Here is a 14,752-nt window from a genome sequence, read left to right as displayed (position 1 = left end):
TACTTCATCCTAATGCTCAGGCATATGGGCTGTGGGAACCGGAGGGATTATTAATATTTCTTTAGGTGCTGATGTCATAGAAGTCAGTTGGTTAGAGTCAGACTCACACTCCTAAGCACTGTGATAAGCCAGTGGAGACTGGTTATTGGGGTACCCAAGATCTATGGTAAGCCAGTCTAGTTTAGTCATTCAAAGGCTTAAATGGATTTTTGATTTCCCCCTGATAGTTGTAAACATTAGGTTGAGACCAGTGTCTTTATTAAATTACTATAACCACTGCCTGCTGAGTTGTGTTTGTGTTTGTGATACCATTTTCTTGAGATTGCAGTCTGATCATTTGTATGTTGTTTTGTAATTTCAGCACCTTTCATATAAGAATCTAATGTGAGAGGGCTCCAATGGAGGATTCAGAAACTGAAATGCAGTCGCACCCCTGGTCGCTATCTTGGTTCTACCCATGGTCGCCACGGCGGCTCTACCTTGAACACTTCCTGACCACACTTAGTGCTTGTCTTGTCACAGCTTGTGAGGGCTCGGGTACGTTTCTTTGGAAACACTATGAAGTGACAGGCAACTGTTTGCCACACCCTGGATCTCTTAGTCTTTTTACTCTCTGCTTTTGGTTCCCAATGAAGCACATGTTACTTAACGGAGCATAGCAGAGAGCAGTGTGCATGATTGTTTTATTTATTTTTTTCTGGAGGAGAGCTAAAACAGCGGAAGACAGACACTGAGGCCAACAAAGACGATTGGGTCTGATGGGTCTCGTTTGGTTCCTCACCATCGACGTCTCAGCTGACGGGAAAGGATGTTTACACAGAGCATCTTTGGATATATCGTTTCCCCTCCCTGTACATTGTACATTTTCTCAATGTCTGCAGCACATTGGAAATATGAAACTAATGGAAAATGGACTCTGCGTTTTTCTCCAATGACTTGTTCACTTCCTTCTGGGATTAAATAAAACTCAATGTTTTCTGGAGAGCCTAAGGAGACGAAGATGAAAGGACAGAGAAAGAAAGAGAGAAAAAAAGAGAAACAAAAAAACAGAGAAGGCAAGAGGGCTAAAAGCACAGCACTGGCATCAAGGTCACAAAAAGACAGTGTTTTTTAAAAGCTATGCAATCTTTCTCCATGAAGTGCATGCTTTGGACCCTACCCCTGTCCCTTCCCCTCCCCTGTCCTGCTCTCCCCCTTTCTGCCCCTCTCCTCCCCCGCTACCAATTGCTTCTGTCATCTTTTATTCTCTTACTGCTTTAGGAACTGGAGCATGACGACAATCATATCTAACTGTTCTCCAGTTGAATGAAGGGCTCCCTCATCTCTGAACAAAGTCGCTCTCATCACCCTCATATATTTTTACTGTGCTATCTATGATTCCCTCCCTTTCCTGTCGGAACTTGAGAAGTTAGCATCAGCTGTCTCTAAAAACAGAAACATTTTTCAGTATTTGATGCGATAGAGGGCATTTGACTCCCCTTTGAATAAATTGATTTTCTGTCGCTCTTTGACTGACCACCTCTCATTCTTGGAGCAGTGTTTTCCTGAGTGAGTGAGCAAATCTCTGCTTTAACCCATTCGCGCTGGATGCTGCATGACGCAACATTCTATCTCCCGCCGGATGCTGCATAGCGCAACATTGACTCTCCCGCTGGATGCTGCGTAGCGCAGCATGCTTTTTATTTCATGTTTCTAGGTGCTACAGAGGCTTAGATATTACATTTTGGTAGACGTTGACAATTTTTAGTATGTTTTCAGAAAACCCTCAGGAAATAAGGTTATTTAGTCTAGAATGCCATAGGATTCTATAGGCGTTTTTAGCAGGCATTTTAGGAGTAAATGGGCTAGAGTAGAATATGTTTGTGACTGCTATGTTTGGAAGGGATGAAAGAAGCCTGTACGCACTTCCATTCATTCTCTTCTTTCTATTGAGTTCAAATATTTTTCAAAATACATGCAGGAAAGTTAAAAAGGAAGACCTGTATTTTTTCAGTGTGACATCTTTGCTGGTTACTACTCTCCCAGTCATATAATTAAAGACTTAAGTCAGTTCTAGGCCCATTTATTTATACAGCATAATTAACAAGTGACTTCATCTCAAGGAACCTTTCAGAGCCCAATGTCTTCACACCATGGTGAATGAATCTAAACATATTGACTTTATAAAATAATAGTCTGAATATCTCCTTTTTTACAGTGCCATAAGGGAATTGTGACCAGGATTTCCTAGGTCTTTCTAGAACTCAGCCAGTGTTTTTTTGTAGATAACCTCTGACAATGGTGGGTAAACAAGACTTGGTAACACTTAACTTGACAGTATCGACATAAGAGTGACATGACACTGTCATGAACACATTAATCCTAACCCTAACCTCTAACCCTAATCCTAACCCTAACCCTAATCCTATCCCTATCCTATCCCTAACCCTAACCTTAAACCTAAACCTAACCCAATCACTTAATAACAGAAGTGTTATGTCATAAATGTTTATGACTTGTTTATGACACGTTCATGACAGTGTCATGTCACTCTTATGTTGATACTGTCAAGTAAAGTGCAACCCAAGACTTTAAGTTGAGTGGTAACTTGAAAATAAGTGGGCACTGGGATAATTGGTAGGAGCGAAATAAGGGAAATAGAATCTCAGGCAATCGCTCTACTGACCACAGACCAGGCCCTGGACAGGAGCCTTTAAAGCCAGGGGGAGTCCATCCTGATCTGCTCCCTGCTCATCCTCTCGTCCCTGCAGCTCACGCAGAAGAGGAAGAAGAGGAGGAGGAAGAGGGAGAGTCCTCCCCATAAAGATGGAAAAGTGATTACGTCTGAGCACATCCTGTCGTATAACCTGTAATGACTTTTTAAGCAGAATGAGATCGTTAGGAGCACGCTGCCTCAGCATTCAGCACCGGGGCCACGCTAGTGGTGCGCGCCCGGGCCGGTAAATCTCCCGCCGGAGATGCTAAGAGAGGCGTCCTTGGCCATATTAGTTGTGTGATGATTCATGGAGCAGCTTTAGACTGTGCTGCTGGAAGGGACAGTGTTTGGGTGAGAGGTTCATTCAGAGGAAAGTGCTTGGGGAGGGTGGGGGGGGGTGGGGGTGTTTAAAGGCATCGCCATACCATGATGTCATAGGTGATGAATGGGGAGGGGGGAGTTTGTGAACTGGTTCTGTAAGTGTGTGTGTGTATATGTGCGTGCGCACATATGTGTGTGTGTGTGCGTGCGCGTGTTTTTTTTGTGTTTCTGTGTGTCATTTGCATGTGTGTATGTGTCTATGTTTGCTCTCTCTCTCTCTTCCTCTCTGTCTCTCTCTCTCTCTGTGTGTATGTATGTTTGTGTGTGGAGTTTGTGTCAGGGAATCAGAGGAGTTAGTGTATATTTAAGGGACATTTAGACATGGCTCACGATTTTTTCACAGAAAAGTAAATCTTTTGACTAATTTTGCCGCTTGCAGAGCAGCTCCGAACAGATAAATCAGTCCCTAAAGACACAGTTCTGCCCAAAACCGTCAAATGGATGTGGATATGTGTAAGATTTTTTTTAGCAGTGGTACTCCCCAGAGAAAGCCCCCCATCTTCACACACACACACACACGCACACACACACACACACACACACACACGCACACAAAAAGAAAAGAAGACAGCATTTGAAGCTTGCGTCAGTGCAGCACAGTCATTAGGCCAGGCAGCCTCTTATGATAATAGGCTGTTAATTTCTCATCCTGCTAGCTCCAGATCCCTTTATGAGAGTGGCCTTAAAAAGAGAGAGAGGGAGAGAAAATCGAGGCGGGGGGTGCTGGCTGATGATGGCCTTCATTAATTATGTCCTCGGACTGAGCGATGGTGGGGGGGGGGTTGGCGAGCAGCTGCTGAATTAAACCCCCTTAGGGCAGCTTCTGTTCCAGCTGATATAGCCTCCTCCAGCCGCCACTGCAGGGCTGTAAAGTAGCCATTACGCTATCGATTCCCACTTCCCCTGGGTGATTCAGCAGAGCCATCGGCGTCTACCTACCTCCCACCCACAACCTCACCAGCCCACTACTCCTCTGTGAAGGTAACTAGCATCACCCTCCGCCCCCTCTCTAGAATACTGTTATTCGGTAAGGGTAACTAGCGCCTCCCCAACATAGCATTTCTCAGTGAGGATAAATAGCATACGGCCCTTAGAGGGTAACTGCAAGCATTATTTGCTACCACCACCCACTGCCATCTCAGTGCTCTTTTGTTAGTTGAATAGCACCATCCACTCACCAACCCACTCCACACAACAGCCTGCCAGAAGCCAACAGCATTGCCGCTTTCTCTCTATCTCTGTCTCTCTCTTTCTCTCTCTCTCTCTCTCTCCCTCTCTCTTTTGGATCCAGACCTCCTGGGGTGGCCTCACCAGACTCGGGCCCTTACAGTATGCGCAGTGCAGAGAATCCCAATCACTTTAGGAGCAGTTCGATAACACTCTCAGATAAATGGAGCCAACAGAAAGATACACACACACGCACACACAACACACACACACACACACATACACACACACAAGGGGCACTCTGCAGTCCCCTGTGGTGGAATCTTCCGGATGTTTATTTTCTACCTGTCTGGGTAATTTGTTTAACGCCCTATTACTGGCTTTGTTTGGCTCTGGGGAAGCGAGGTGAGGTGTTTGGGACTTGTCAGAAAAGGGGCCATTGGAGCAGCTGTGTAGCCATTAGTCTCACGGCCAAAAGCAAAAAACACAGGGAAACAGGAGACAGTGTGTCTGTTTACCAGCCCCTCATCTGTCTCGCTGTGCTTTTCCTCAGTGCGTTTACATAACCCCGGCCGGCCCAGTCTCCACCTCCGCCCACCTCGCCTGTCACTCTGCGTTAATGTCAGAGCAGCATCCTGCCCACACAGGAGCTCTTCGCTGTCCTCAGCAGATACACACACACACACATGCACAGACAGGCACGGACAAACACACACACACACACCCACGCGCACACAGACATACACGGACAAACACACACATGCACAGACATACACGGACAAACACACACACACACACATGCACACGTACACACACACACACATACACACTCAAACCTACAGTCGGTTATGGTGCATTTCTGTGTCCGATCAGGTCTGCTGCTTATTTGCTTTAATCTGCCATCTCTGATGCTGCTGTTATTTATAATTTATGAGTGCGACACCCCACAAATAAAAGACCAGTCACAGCTGACATCTTTATTGTGCACTTTTCACATGGAGAGCTCGTCAGACACCAGTTCTGTCTCTTGAGTTCTTGCATAGGTGTGCAAATCATATAGTGTAGCCTGCTCAGGGAGACAGAAAGGACGACATAAATATCTGTCTGGGCGTGAATTATGGGTAAGGATTTCCCCCTTTCATCCTGTGTTTGTGTGTGTGTGTACTTGTGTGTGTGGCAACAACAGTGTTTTCTTTTTTATGATGTAGTTTTTTGTGGTCATTTTATCATGTTTACTTAATCTCTGCATTCCTGACAAAAATGCCAATATTTACAACAGTGACATGATAGTTTCTGATTAGTTCCTCGTCCAGACTCTCTTGAAGTGACCAGCCTTGGCAAAGCAAATTGGCTGTATGGAGACTAATGTTTCAGAGGGCCCCTCAAGGCTGTACCAACAAAGTGGATATGAATGTGGGCACTGGTTCAAGTCCACTCTTTAATTTAGTGTTTACATCAATCCCCCCAAACACACACACACACAAGGTAAATCCATAGACTTCATCTCTGCTACAACCGGGCCAAGATGAGTTCACAGGGCCAAATTGGATTACAGAGGTTCCCCATAGTCGGGCCAAACCCTCTGAGCCAAGGCCAAATGGGCAGAATGTCATTTTTCCCAGTAAATATGTGAATGTGTTTTTTGCTTGCGTCCATTGTAGATGCAGATATTTGAGCATTTTTAATAAAGGAAATGGATTGATATGATTTCCTGCATAAATCCATTGCGAATATGCAGGAGAAGCAGTGAGACTGATCTAAAACTCCAGTCTGCAGGTCCATGTCATTCTCTGTCCAACAGGGGGCACTCTATTCACCTACCTGAGTATGCAGTCAGTCAGTGCCCTGCACCATGTGTTCTCCTGCTTCTCCTGCATATTCGCAACACCCAAACCTTTACTCATTAATGACATAACATCTACAAAAAGACATTACATACAGTTACGGAATGCCTAAACCTTTTATTTGTCTATTAGATGTAAATTAGATGTTGCTCATATTTAGGGGGCTAAACCTGAAAGTAGTTTATACAAGTACAAAGACAAGATCCCCAAACCATAAAGAAAGAAAGAAAAAAATGAAAAGAAAGAAAGTTCCCTCAGATTGTCTGGTCAGACCTAGCTAGTATCACATAATACTGAGTTGGTACCAGTGGTGTAGTCTATGTGATACGCAGGACGCAGTATACCCACTTAAAAAGCATCACCATCTCAGTATACTTAAATAGGCAAGGATGGGTATTAACATTTGGGGTTGATGACAGTATCTAATTAGACTACATCACAGTATACCCACTACAGACTACATCACAGTATACCCACTACAGCTAACTAGACTACATCACAGTATACGCACTACAGCTAACTAGACTATATCACAGTATACGCACTACAGCTAACTAGACTATATCACAGTATATACCCACTACAGCTAACTTCTCCATTGGTGTGTCGTTCTCTGTATTACCATAAGTGTTTTATGCTTGGTGGCCCTGTGTCTCCATATGTGCAGCCCACCTCTCACAGTCATGTGCTCATATGCCAGTAAGTGCTGACTGAGCTCTTTAGCTGTTGACTGAATCACCAGCCCTGCTGACGGGACTTCAATAAAAGCTTTGTGGCAGCATCTGCAACACATCCACGTTGTCAGCTAAGCTATGACATCTCCTCTTGACCCGTTGCCCTCTGATCGAGTGTTGACTGACTCGATTCACACAGTCAAAATATCATCGAAAGGGAGAAAGCCACTGGAAGCTAATTTCCTAAAACACACTGTGATCTGTCCTCTTACTGAGGTACTGTATGTTAAATGAAAATGAAAGCTTCAGTTAGCATGAAATAGAATTCCAAGTAAACTGTTTTCACTGTTTAATATGTGTCTTGTTGTCAAAAATATTTGGCAATATTTTGACTTTTTATCATATTTTAGGGTTAGGGTTAATGTTTCCCTTTCTGAGAACCGATCTGTCTTCTTTAAACCTCATAAAGGATTTTCTACATTATTAGTCAACTCTATGCATTACTCCTAGCCTGACAAGCCAGACCCACATCAAGATGTAGGGTCTGGAAACTTACCATTGGCAGTGCTCAATCCGAGGGGTGGGATAAACGGTTGTCTTTCAAATTTTCTCTGCACGCAATAGGATAGCGCTACAACTCATGAGTCCCATGCATTTTTCCACCAGCGAAGCTAGTTGGCTAGTTGATCAATCGTTGCAGACTCTATACACGATGTGACTGGCCTGATAGAAGTTTCATTTTTCCAGCTCGAAAGCCAACGGAGAGTTGCTAGACTACCCTGGCTGCAGATTACATTTGCTGCCGCTAGGGTGCGTCTAGATTTCTAGGCTACATTACTCCTTACACTACTACATAAAAATCCTTGCTGTCTTATGGATGTTTGTGCACCCCCTATATTACCTCTCTAGGAATCCCCAGAGAACTGTGTAACCAACCAATAAGGTCAAAGATCCAGCAGCTCCTTCTTCTCCTCACTGCACTTATGAGACTCTCATTCAGAATCTCATTCGGTCAGGCCAGCCTGTGTGTCCTGTCCATCTCGTCTCATCACGTCTCGGCGTCATGGTCGAGATTTGATGGTCTCTGAGATGAAGAGATGACTAGTTAGATGACAGCTGGGGAAGGTGTATGTGAGCATGTGTGTGTGTGTGTGTGTGTGTGTGTGTGGGTGTGTGTGTGTGTGTGTGTGTGTTGGAGGGGAATTTGAGGGGGTGGGGTTGCAGTGGAGGCTACCGAAGAGACCTGACCAATGCTGCAGCACCACAGATGCTGGTTGTTAAATTCAGGTAAGACAATTTACAGGTCCGTAAACCTTAACAGCCTGCCATCCCTCAGTGCCAGGAGGATTAATAACAATGTTCATTGCTAATGAAGGGGGCTCCATGTGAAGGTCAAGGGCCCATGACAGACATGTGAAAACACATTGAGTTGCAACATCCCTGTGTGTGTGTGCGTGTTTGTGTGTGTGTTGGAACATGGCATGGCAAGGTGAGGAGTGGTTGGTGTTGGGCAACACGAGTGATACAAAAAGAGGCCATGTCACATGACCTTCATCATCATCACAACTGCACTTGCTTTAGTCACACGGGGGAGAGGCAACAGGTCTCACAGGTCTTTTTTTAGAGCACTGCTATGGAAAGAGCTTCCACCATCGGAAGATTTCAGCAAACTGCTGCAACGTTTCCACCATCAGCTCAAAATCTCTCCGCCAGGTTATCTTCAGTCCTCTCGCAACTGACACGACCTACAAAACAATCGCCACTGAGGCTATTCACATTTACCTGCATAATTTGTGTGCAGTGAAACGCTATGCTGTCAAGGCTGTGATCAAACAGCACCTATTTCCACTTTTCCTCCACTCTCTCTCTCTCTCACTGGAAGAGCGACGGCCTTCAAGAGCCCAGCCCCATTCATCTCTGTGGCGGCCGGTGATTTTTCCCCCTGTGACATGCCTAACTGGGCTCTCCGCTTCAGGTAGTCTGATGGATTCCCCCTCACACACACACACACACACCTCCCACGCCCCACCGCATCTCCTCCGTTTTGAACGATTGTCTCATCCACTGAGAGATTTATCACACCGGCTCAGTCCGCTGCCGCTCTGCCTCTACACGGATAATGGCGGTGGAGGAGATGGGTGGCGTGGGAGACAGTGAACAAATGGCTGTGAGCTGGTGTCGAGTTCCTTCTCGCGTCAATCTCTCAACTCCCCTCACTGGTCATTGAGACGACAACACACCTCAATACAACCTCAGGTGCACAATGGGTTCTGTGATGGCCTCAGTTTTTAGGCTCAAGATAAAACCAAAGATTGAACAAGGTGTTTAATAACATCACATGCTAACCACAAATTTGTTTTAAAACATTTTTAATAAATAAATATTCACATGTATAATAATGCCACAAAACATAAACATTGCAAACACAGATAGTCCAGACAACATAAAAAATGCATTTGCTTAGAGTAAATCCTAATAATTTACAGAGAACTTGTATATAACAACAAATGTGTGCCCAGCACTCAAAGTTTGTCAAATTACAATGTAAAAGGAATGAACCCCTAGAGTTTTTATTTTATTTTATGGTGAACTAATTCTAGTGGTGTTATCTTATGTGTCTGCCTGTGTTAGTGATTTCCTGTAGTGTTGCCTTTGTGGACCTGATTGGCAGAGATGATAGAGGACTGGCACTGAGTTCACCTTTAACAGTTCAGTATGGTCACTAATTCAGTGTGTTTGGTTCCCTCTACAGCGTCACTATTTCTTCCAGTGGTCCGGAAATGGCCATCTCCATTTATCACCCTGAACAGGAAGCACAGGAAAGTCAATCATTACTTGGTTTAGGTAAATGGTTCATAGGATACAAAAAATTTGAATCTACAGCTCAGTTGCATCATAAAATCATCAAAGGAGCATGAGCTGACACAGTTTATGGAATATCCTTAAATAGATACAGAATTACAGCATTTGGTTCTACAATAATATGAAAATAAACTAACGAGATATTTTTGTAATGTTGGATAAAAATAGCTTAACCCTTTTCTAGAGTACTCTGTGAACTGACCTTTGAAGCAGCGTTGGTCCTCAGGTCCTCCAGGGACTCATATGTGTTTCCCAGAGTTCGTTGGTCCTCTTCCCAGGCCTGAGCCTTGTGCTCGGGGATCTGCTCATACGTGTTGTGCATGAAGCGTCTGGGGATGGAATCATGGGGCACCTCTGCATATGTTGTATCGCTCTCCTGTGCCCTGTCGTCCAGCTCTGCCATCCTGTGACTGCCTCCGCTGCTTGGACGTCTCCCAGCCAGATGATACAGCTGGGGTCCATTCAGCTTTTCCAGGCTGTTGCTGCTGGGCAACGGCCGGCCCGCGGGCCTCGTGTCCAGGAGCGAGAGGGTGTGCCCGGCGCGGCGCGGCTGACCCGGGGACACACTGGGCGGGCTGGTAGATGGCACGCCCAGCCGGTAGGAGTGGCTATCTGCTCCCGCCTCATCCAGCAGCGGCAGGGAGCGGCTGCGGCACTCCATGAGACTGAGCTCTGTGTACACGACACCGGGCCCAGCGGCAGCAGCAGTGGCGGCACTGGAGGTGGGGCTGGCGTTCGCCCACGCTCCCCTATGAGGAGTCCCTGCTCTGCGCTCGTCCTCCAGGGTCCCCGGCGACCTCTGTGAATGTGACCCCCGGCGGGTGCGAGGGGGCGGCTGCTCTCTCTCGGTGGCTCGCGGCTGCTCCAGACGTGCGTACAGGACCCTGTCCGGCTCCTGAGAGGGGCTGGGGCCCTCCAGAGACGCTGTCTTTGAGGGGAGGCCTCTTCTTGGCACGGGAGGCAAAGCCTGTATAGAATACAACTTGATCAGACTCATAAGGGATAAAGCAGAAACAGTAAATAATATTCTTTTGAGGTGGCAGTGTGGCGTGTGTGAACACCAAGCAGAGGTATAAATGTTTTGCCTTATCTGATAAAGCAATATATCAACAATTTAAAAATTCATGTCCCAAGTTCTATGATTTTACTAGTTTTGGTTAGTGCACATTGATTGGCACATGGGCAATATGAAAATGATGAGCCCGTATAAAGACGTTTGTGGATGTGTGTCTGACCTGTGAGGCAGGCTGTGGTCTCTCTCTGCGGTTGCTCTTCGGGGGTAAGGCAGGCAGGCTCTCTCCGTCAGTTGAACTCAGACTGCGCTGATCCCACATGCTCTTCATGGCCTGCACACTAACCCCTGTCTTCTTCTTCGAGTCGTTCTGGATCACGTCATACAGCTCCTCACTGGAGGACTGTTTTGATAACACACACACACACACATACATTAATACAAGAATTATAGTCTCTCTTCACCTAATATTCATGGTTGGCTTATCTTTGGACAATCATACACAAAACAGGTTCTATCACACACACACACACACACACACACACACACACTCCACCTATATTTATGGTTCGTATCTCTGAACAAACTCAGATTCTCGTTTGATCACCTCTCAGTGAGGAGTGCTCACCTGAAAGCAGGAGCGGGTAAGGTACTCTCCAAAGGGCTCGATGGGACTCTGTTGGTAGTACTCCACCAGGCTGGTTAGAGTGTTGTGCATCTCCGTGTCCCCCGTTACAATGAACTGGCCCGTTTTGTTTTGGTTGATGACAAAGTGGCGGCAGCGGTCTCGACCCCTGGTAACAAAAGGTCTTAATTTAGGGCTAGGATTCAGCAGAGAGAGGTGAGGTAAATGGAACATATTGGTGGTGGAAACCCACTCATTGTGTACTTGCTTTGTACTGACTAAACTCTATGTATCCTCAGAGCATGACCCCCCCCCGGTTGCCATTGCATACATCGCTGTCAGGTGATAGGGTTAGAGGTTGTGCATCTCGGTGTGTCTTGAGACTCTAAACTGGCCTGGTTTGTTCTGGTTAATTACAAAATGGTGACTGCAGTCTCAGTGTCTGGTACAAACATGTGTTAACTGGCTTTGATGTAGGGTTAGGGTTGTTAAACTGTTGTGTATCTCTGAGTCTCAAGTCTGTAAATGGCAACAGTGGTCAAGGCTTCTGGTGCAAACACGTGTTCACTAGTTAGAGTTAGATGGTTGAAGTGCATGTGAGAATGCTTGCTCGCTTGTGTATGGGCATACTGTACATGTTTGGTCTTTGGGTAAATGTATGTCTATGACGATGCAAGTTTGATTTAAAAACATACTAAATTGAAATGCTAATGGAAAGTATCAAATATCTCTGTACTTTGAAAAGCAGTTGCACGCACACACACACACACACACACACACACACACACACACACACATACACACATACATGATTTTAGAGTATGTAAAGTATATTCCAGAATGTGTCAGTGACTCACTTGTAGGAGAGGATGTAGCCAACTGCTTTGTCGCTGAGTCGGATGAGGAAACAGCCGAGCTCCTTATCTCTCAAATGATCCTCTGCATCCCTGAGTAAAAAAAATATCATGGAAATGAAACTTCCCAAAAGCAAAGCGACTGACACAGGCCTATTTGTTTAAAATGGAAGTATACTGTATGCCTACGGCCCTTCAGTGCCAACCACTTAAGACAGGAATGTGCTTGAATGAATTAGGTTTCTTTCAAATAGTAAACTGGGCCAGTGGAATGTACTCTATTTACAATGCAATGTTCACTCACTTACTTAGACCCTAAGACATTTTCTCTTTAACATGTTTAAAGTAAATAAGGTGAGGAAAAACATGCCAGTTTAGATTTGTGCCTTTTGTTTACAGAATTATTTTAAACAAAACAGGGTAGATATTTCTCTCTGCGAAACTCTCCATTATACCGATAACTTAACTTGTTTCATTTTGGATAAACAAGTGGATATCCGACATATACAGTATAATTCAAGAAACGTCAACTAAGAAACACCATCATGATGCCAATTACCTTTAGACATACTTTGCTTTCTTACTACAAACAGTTTAGTTAAGTTCTGAAAGGCCTCTGTGAGGTGCGGTCAGCTTACTTTCTGGTGATGAATCCCTGGAACCATGCAGGGAAGTTGCCCTCATGGAGGATGAGCGGCGCCTGGGTCTCGGTGAACCACTTCAGGGCGAGCTCCCGCAGTGTGCCCTCGCCGCCCGCGACCTCCCCCTCCGCTCCCCGGCCCTTCTCCATCTTCATCCGATCCTGCAGAGCGGACAGACGCAACGGAGAGAGAACAGCAGACACAGGAGAGGAGTTGAGCAATGATTCAAAGGGTTGGCTCAGCAGGTTGGCACATCCACAGAAGCTCTCACGTCACTCTAACAGTGATGGTGGGGGTGGGGTGATGCCGAGCCTATGTGACGACCTGATTTGCCTATGTTCCAGCCACGTAAGGCAGTCAGCGCAGCCCGCTCAAAACTACCATTGTTCTAGTTTATCTTCTCTGAGCAGAGTCCGTGGTGGCTGGCCATATTTTACTATCACTACCTGGGACTTGGGCAGGGAAGCAGAGCGGTGGTTTATGCAAATGCAGGGTTTATTCTCAGCAGGTACTGAGGTATGCTGATCTCAGCGACACACCATTGACATACACTGTAGGTCACGTCACAGTGAAAGTAGAAAAATAGCTGGTCACATTTAAATGTTCAACGCTCCAGAATATGATGTAGACAGGAAAACATGTGGTGATAATGGCACTTACACCAACAAATGCAAAGTGGTATTCTATATCTCTTTTGGGGAGTCTGTTTTGTCCATATAGCATATAAAGTCAACAATAGAAAGATATAGTACATATCAAAGTAAATCGTTTTTGAGAACATCTTGGTTTGTTTAACTTTATGTTTGATTTTACCACATGTGTTTATGTAAAGCAACTCGACCCTGCAGTTCTGGTTGTGCTAGGACCAGTGAATTGCCTCTGTGAATGAAATGTGCTATCAAGTCACAGAACAATGTCATCTAGGTGCTACTGTAAGCTACTCTAGTTCTTCCTACTGTATCTGTTGCACTGTGAGTATCAGAGAGGACAGGTAGCTCACCTTGAGGCGAAACATTAGACGGGTGTGGAAGCGATGCGCTTTGGGCCACACAGGATTCATCGATCTCTTCACTGGGAGGTAGCTGTGGGGAGAACCGGACTTCAGCGGTCTAGAACCAATCCCAAAGTACCATGGAGTGTCTGAAGGAACACGCACACACAATAAAGATTATACATCCAACGTTTACGCCTTCACATTGTCTGAACTACACAATTTGCTTGATATTTTATACAGCATACTCAGAATGTGTTTTACCATGTTTTCAACAGTCTCATTGAAATCAAATAACTTCTGATATACAGTGGTTTGATTTGACAATTTTGTACATTTTGTTTACAAATATTTACACACATATGTCATAACATATTTATAAAGATTCCATTTTCTAGATTCTCAAAAAAAAAAAATCGAAAATGCAAAGAAAAATGATGACCTAAATTTTGTCTAATAATGTTCCAGCAATATGACCATAAATAATCCACTGTACTCTTTGAGAAACTTTGAGAAATCTTCTTATCTTTTGCCTGGACATACCTGTTGGGGAGCTCTGCTGGGAGTGTTTTGACCTGAGTCTCATCTTTCTCACACCTTTAGTGCACACTGTCCTCCGGCTCACGAGCAGGAGAGCTGTGTAAGAGGCAAAGGCGTTCTGAGGGTGTGGAGACACTTAACATTGCTGATATACACAGATGGCATTTACATGACACCTTCTTCCACACACACTCGGAAAATTCAGGGTGTGTGTTGCGCAAAAGAGTAGTATGTGTGTGTGTGTGTGTGTGTGTATGTAGAAAAAAAAGAGAAAACAGTGTACAGAGGGCTTCCACCCCAGTAGAGTTTCCTGCGAACAAATGGAAAGTAACTGGCAAAGGAAAGAAAGAGAGAGCGAATGAGAGAGAGAAAAAATGTGGTTTCTTCTGCACACACACACACACACACACAGAGAGAGAGAGAGAGAGGGAGAGAGACAGAGAGAGAGCGTGTGTGTGTGTGCAGT

At 45.1% G+C, this 14,752-nt stretch overlaps 2 protein-coding genes across 2 annotated transcripts in view; one reads left to right on the top strand and one right to left on the bottom strand.

Moving 5' to 3' along the window:
• cib2 (calcium and integrin binding family member 2) overlaps positions 1-1,509 on the top strand; it is a 29,451-nt gene extending 27,942 nt beyond the window's left edge. Inside the window, exon 6 of the mRNA XM_042109806.1 lies at positions 362-1,509. Coding sequence (XP_041965740.1) covers positions 362-383 — 22 coding nt within the window. The 3' untranslated portion in view covers positions 384-1,509. The remainder of the gene's footprint in view (positions 1-361) is intronic.
• Positions 1,510-9,151: 7,642 nt separating this feature from the next.
• On the bottom strand, positions 9,152-14,516 carry sh2d7 (SH2 domain containing 7). The gene is made up of 8 exons (XM_042110493.1): positions 14,290-14,516; positions 13,756-13,895; positions 12,753-12,916; positions 12,118-12,207; positions 11,264-11,429; positions 10,859-11,038; positions 9,826-10,590; positions 9,152-9,563 (listed from the first exon to the last, which is right to left on the bottom strand). Exons 1-8 carry the CDS (start codon positions 14,330-14,332, stop codon positions 9,519-9,521), a joined length of 1,593 nt encoding a protein of 530 aa, XP_041966427.1. The 5' UTR covers positions 14,333-14,516; the 3' UTR covers positions 9,152-9,518.
• Between the last annotated feature and the right edge of the window lie 236 nt (positions 14,517-14,752).

The sequence above is a fragment of the Alosa sapidissima genome, chromosome 11, assembly GCF_018492685.1.
Source record: "Alosa sapidissima isolate fAloSap1 chromosome 11, fAloSap1.pri, whole genome shotgun sequence".
NCBI lineage: Eukaryota > Metazoa > Chordata > Actinopteri > Clupeiformes > Clupeidae > Alosa > Alosa sapidissima.
The sequence above is the reverse complement of the archived record's forward strand: the minus strand, read 5'-3'. Positions and strand labels throughout refer to the sequence as shown.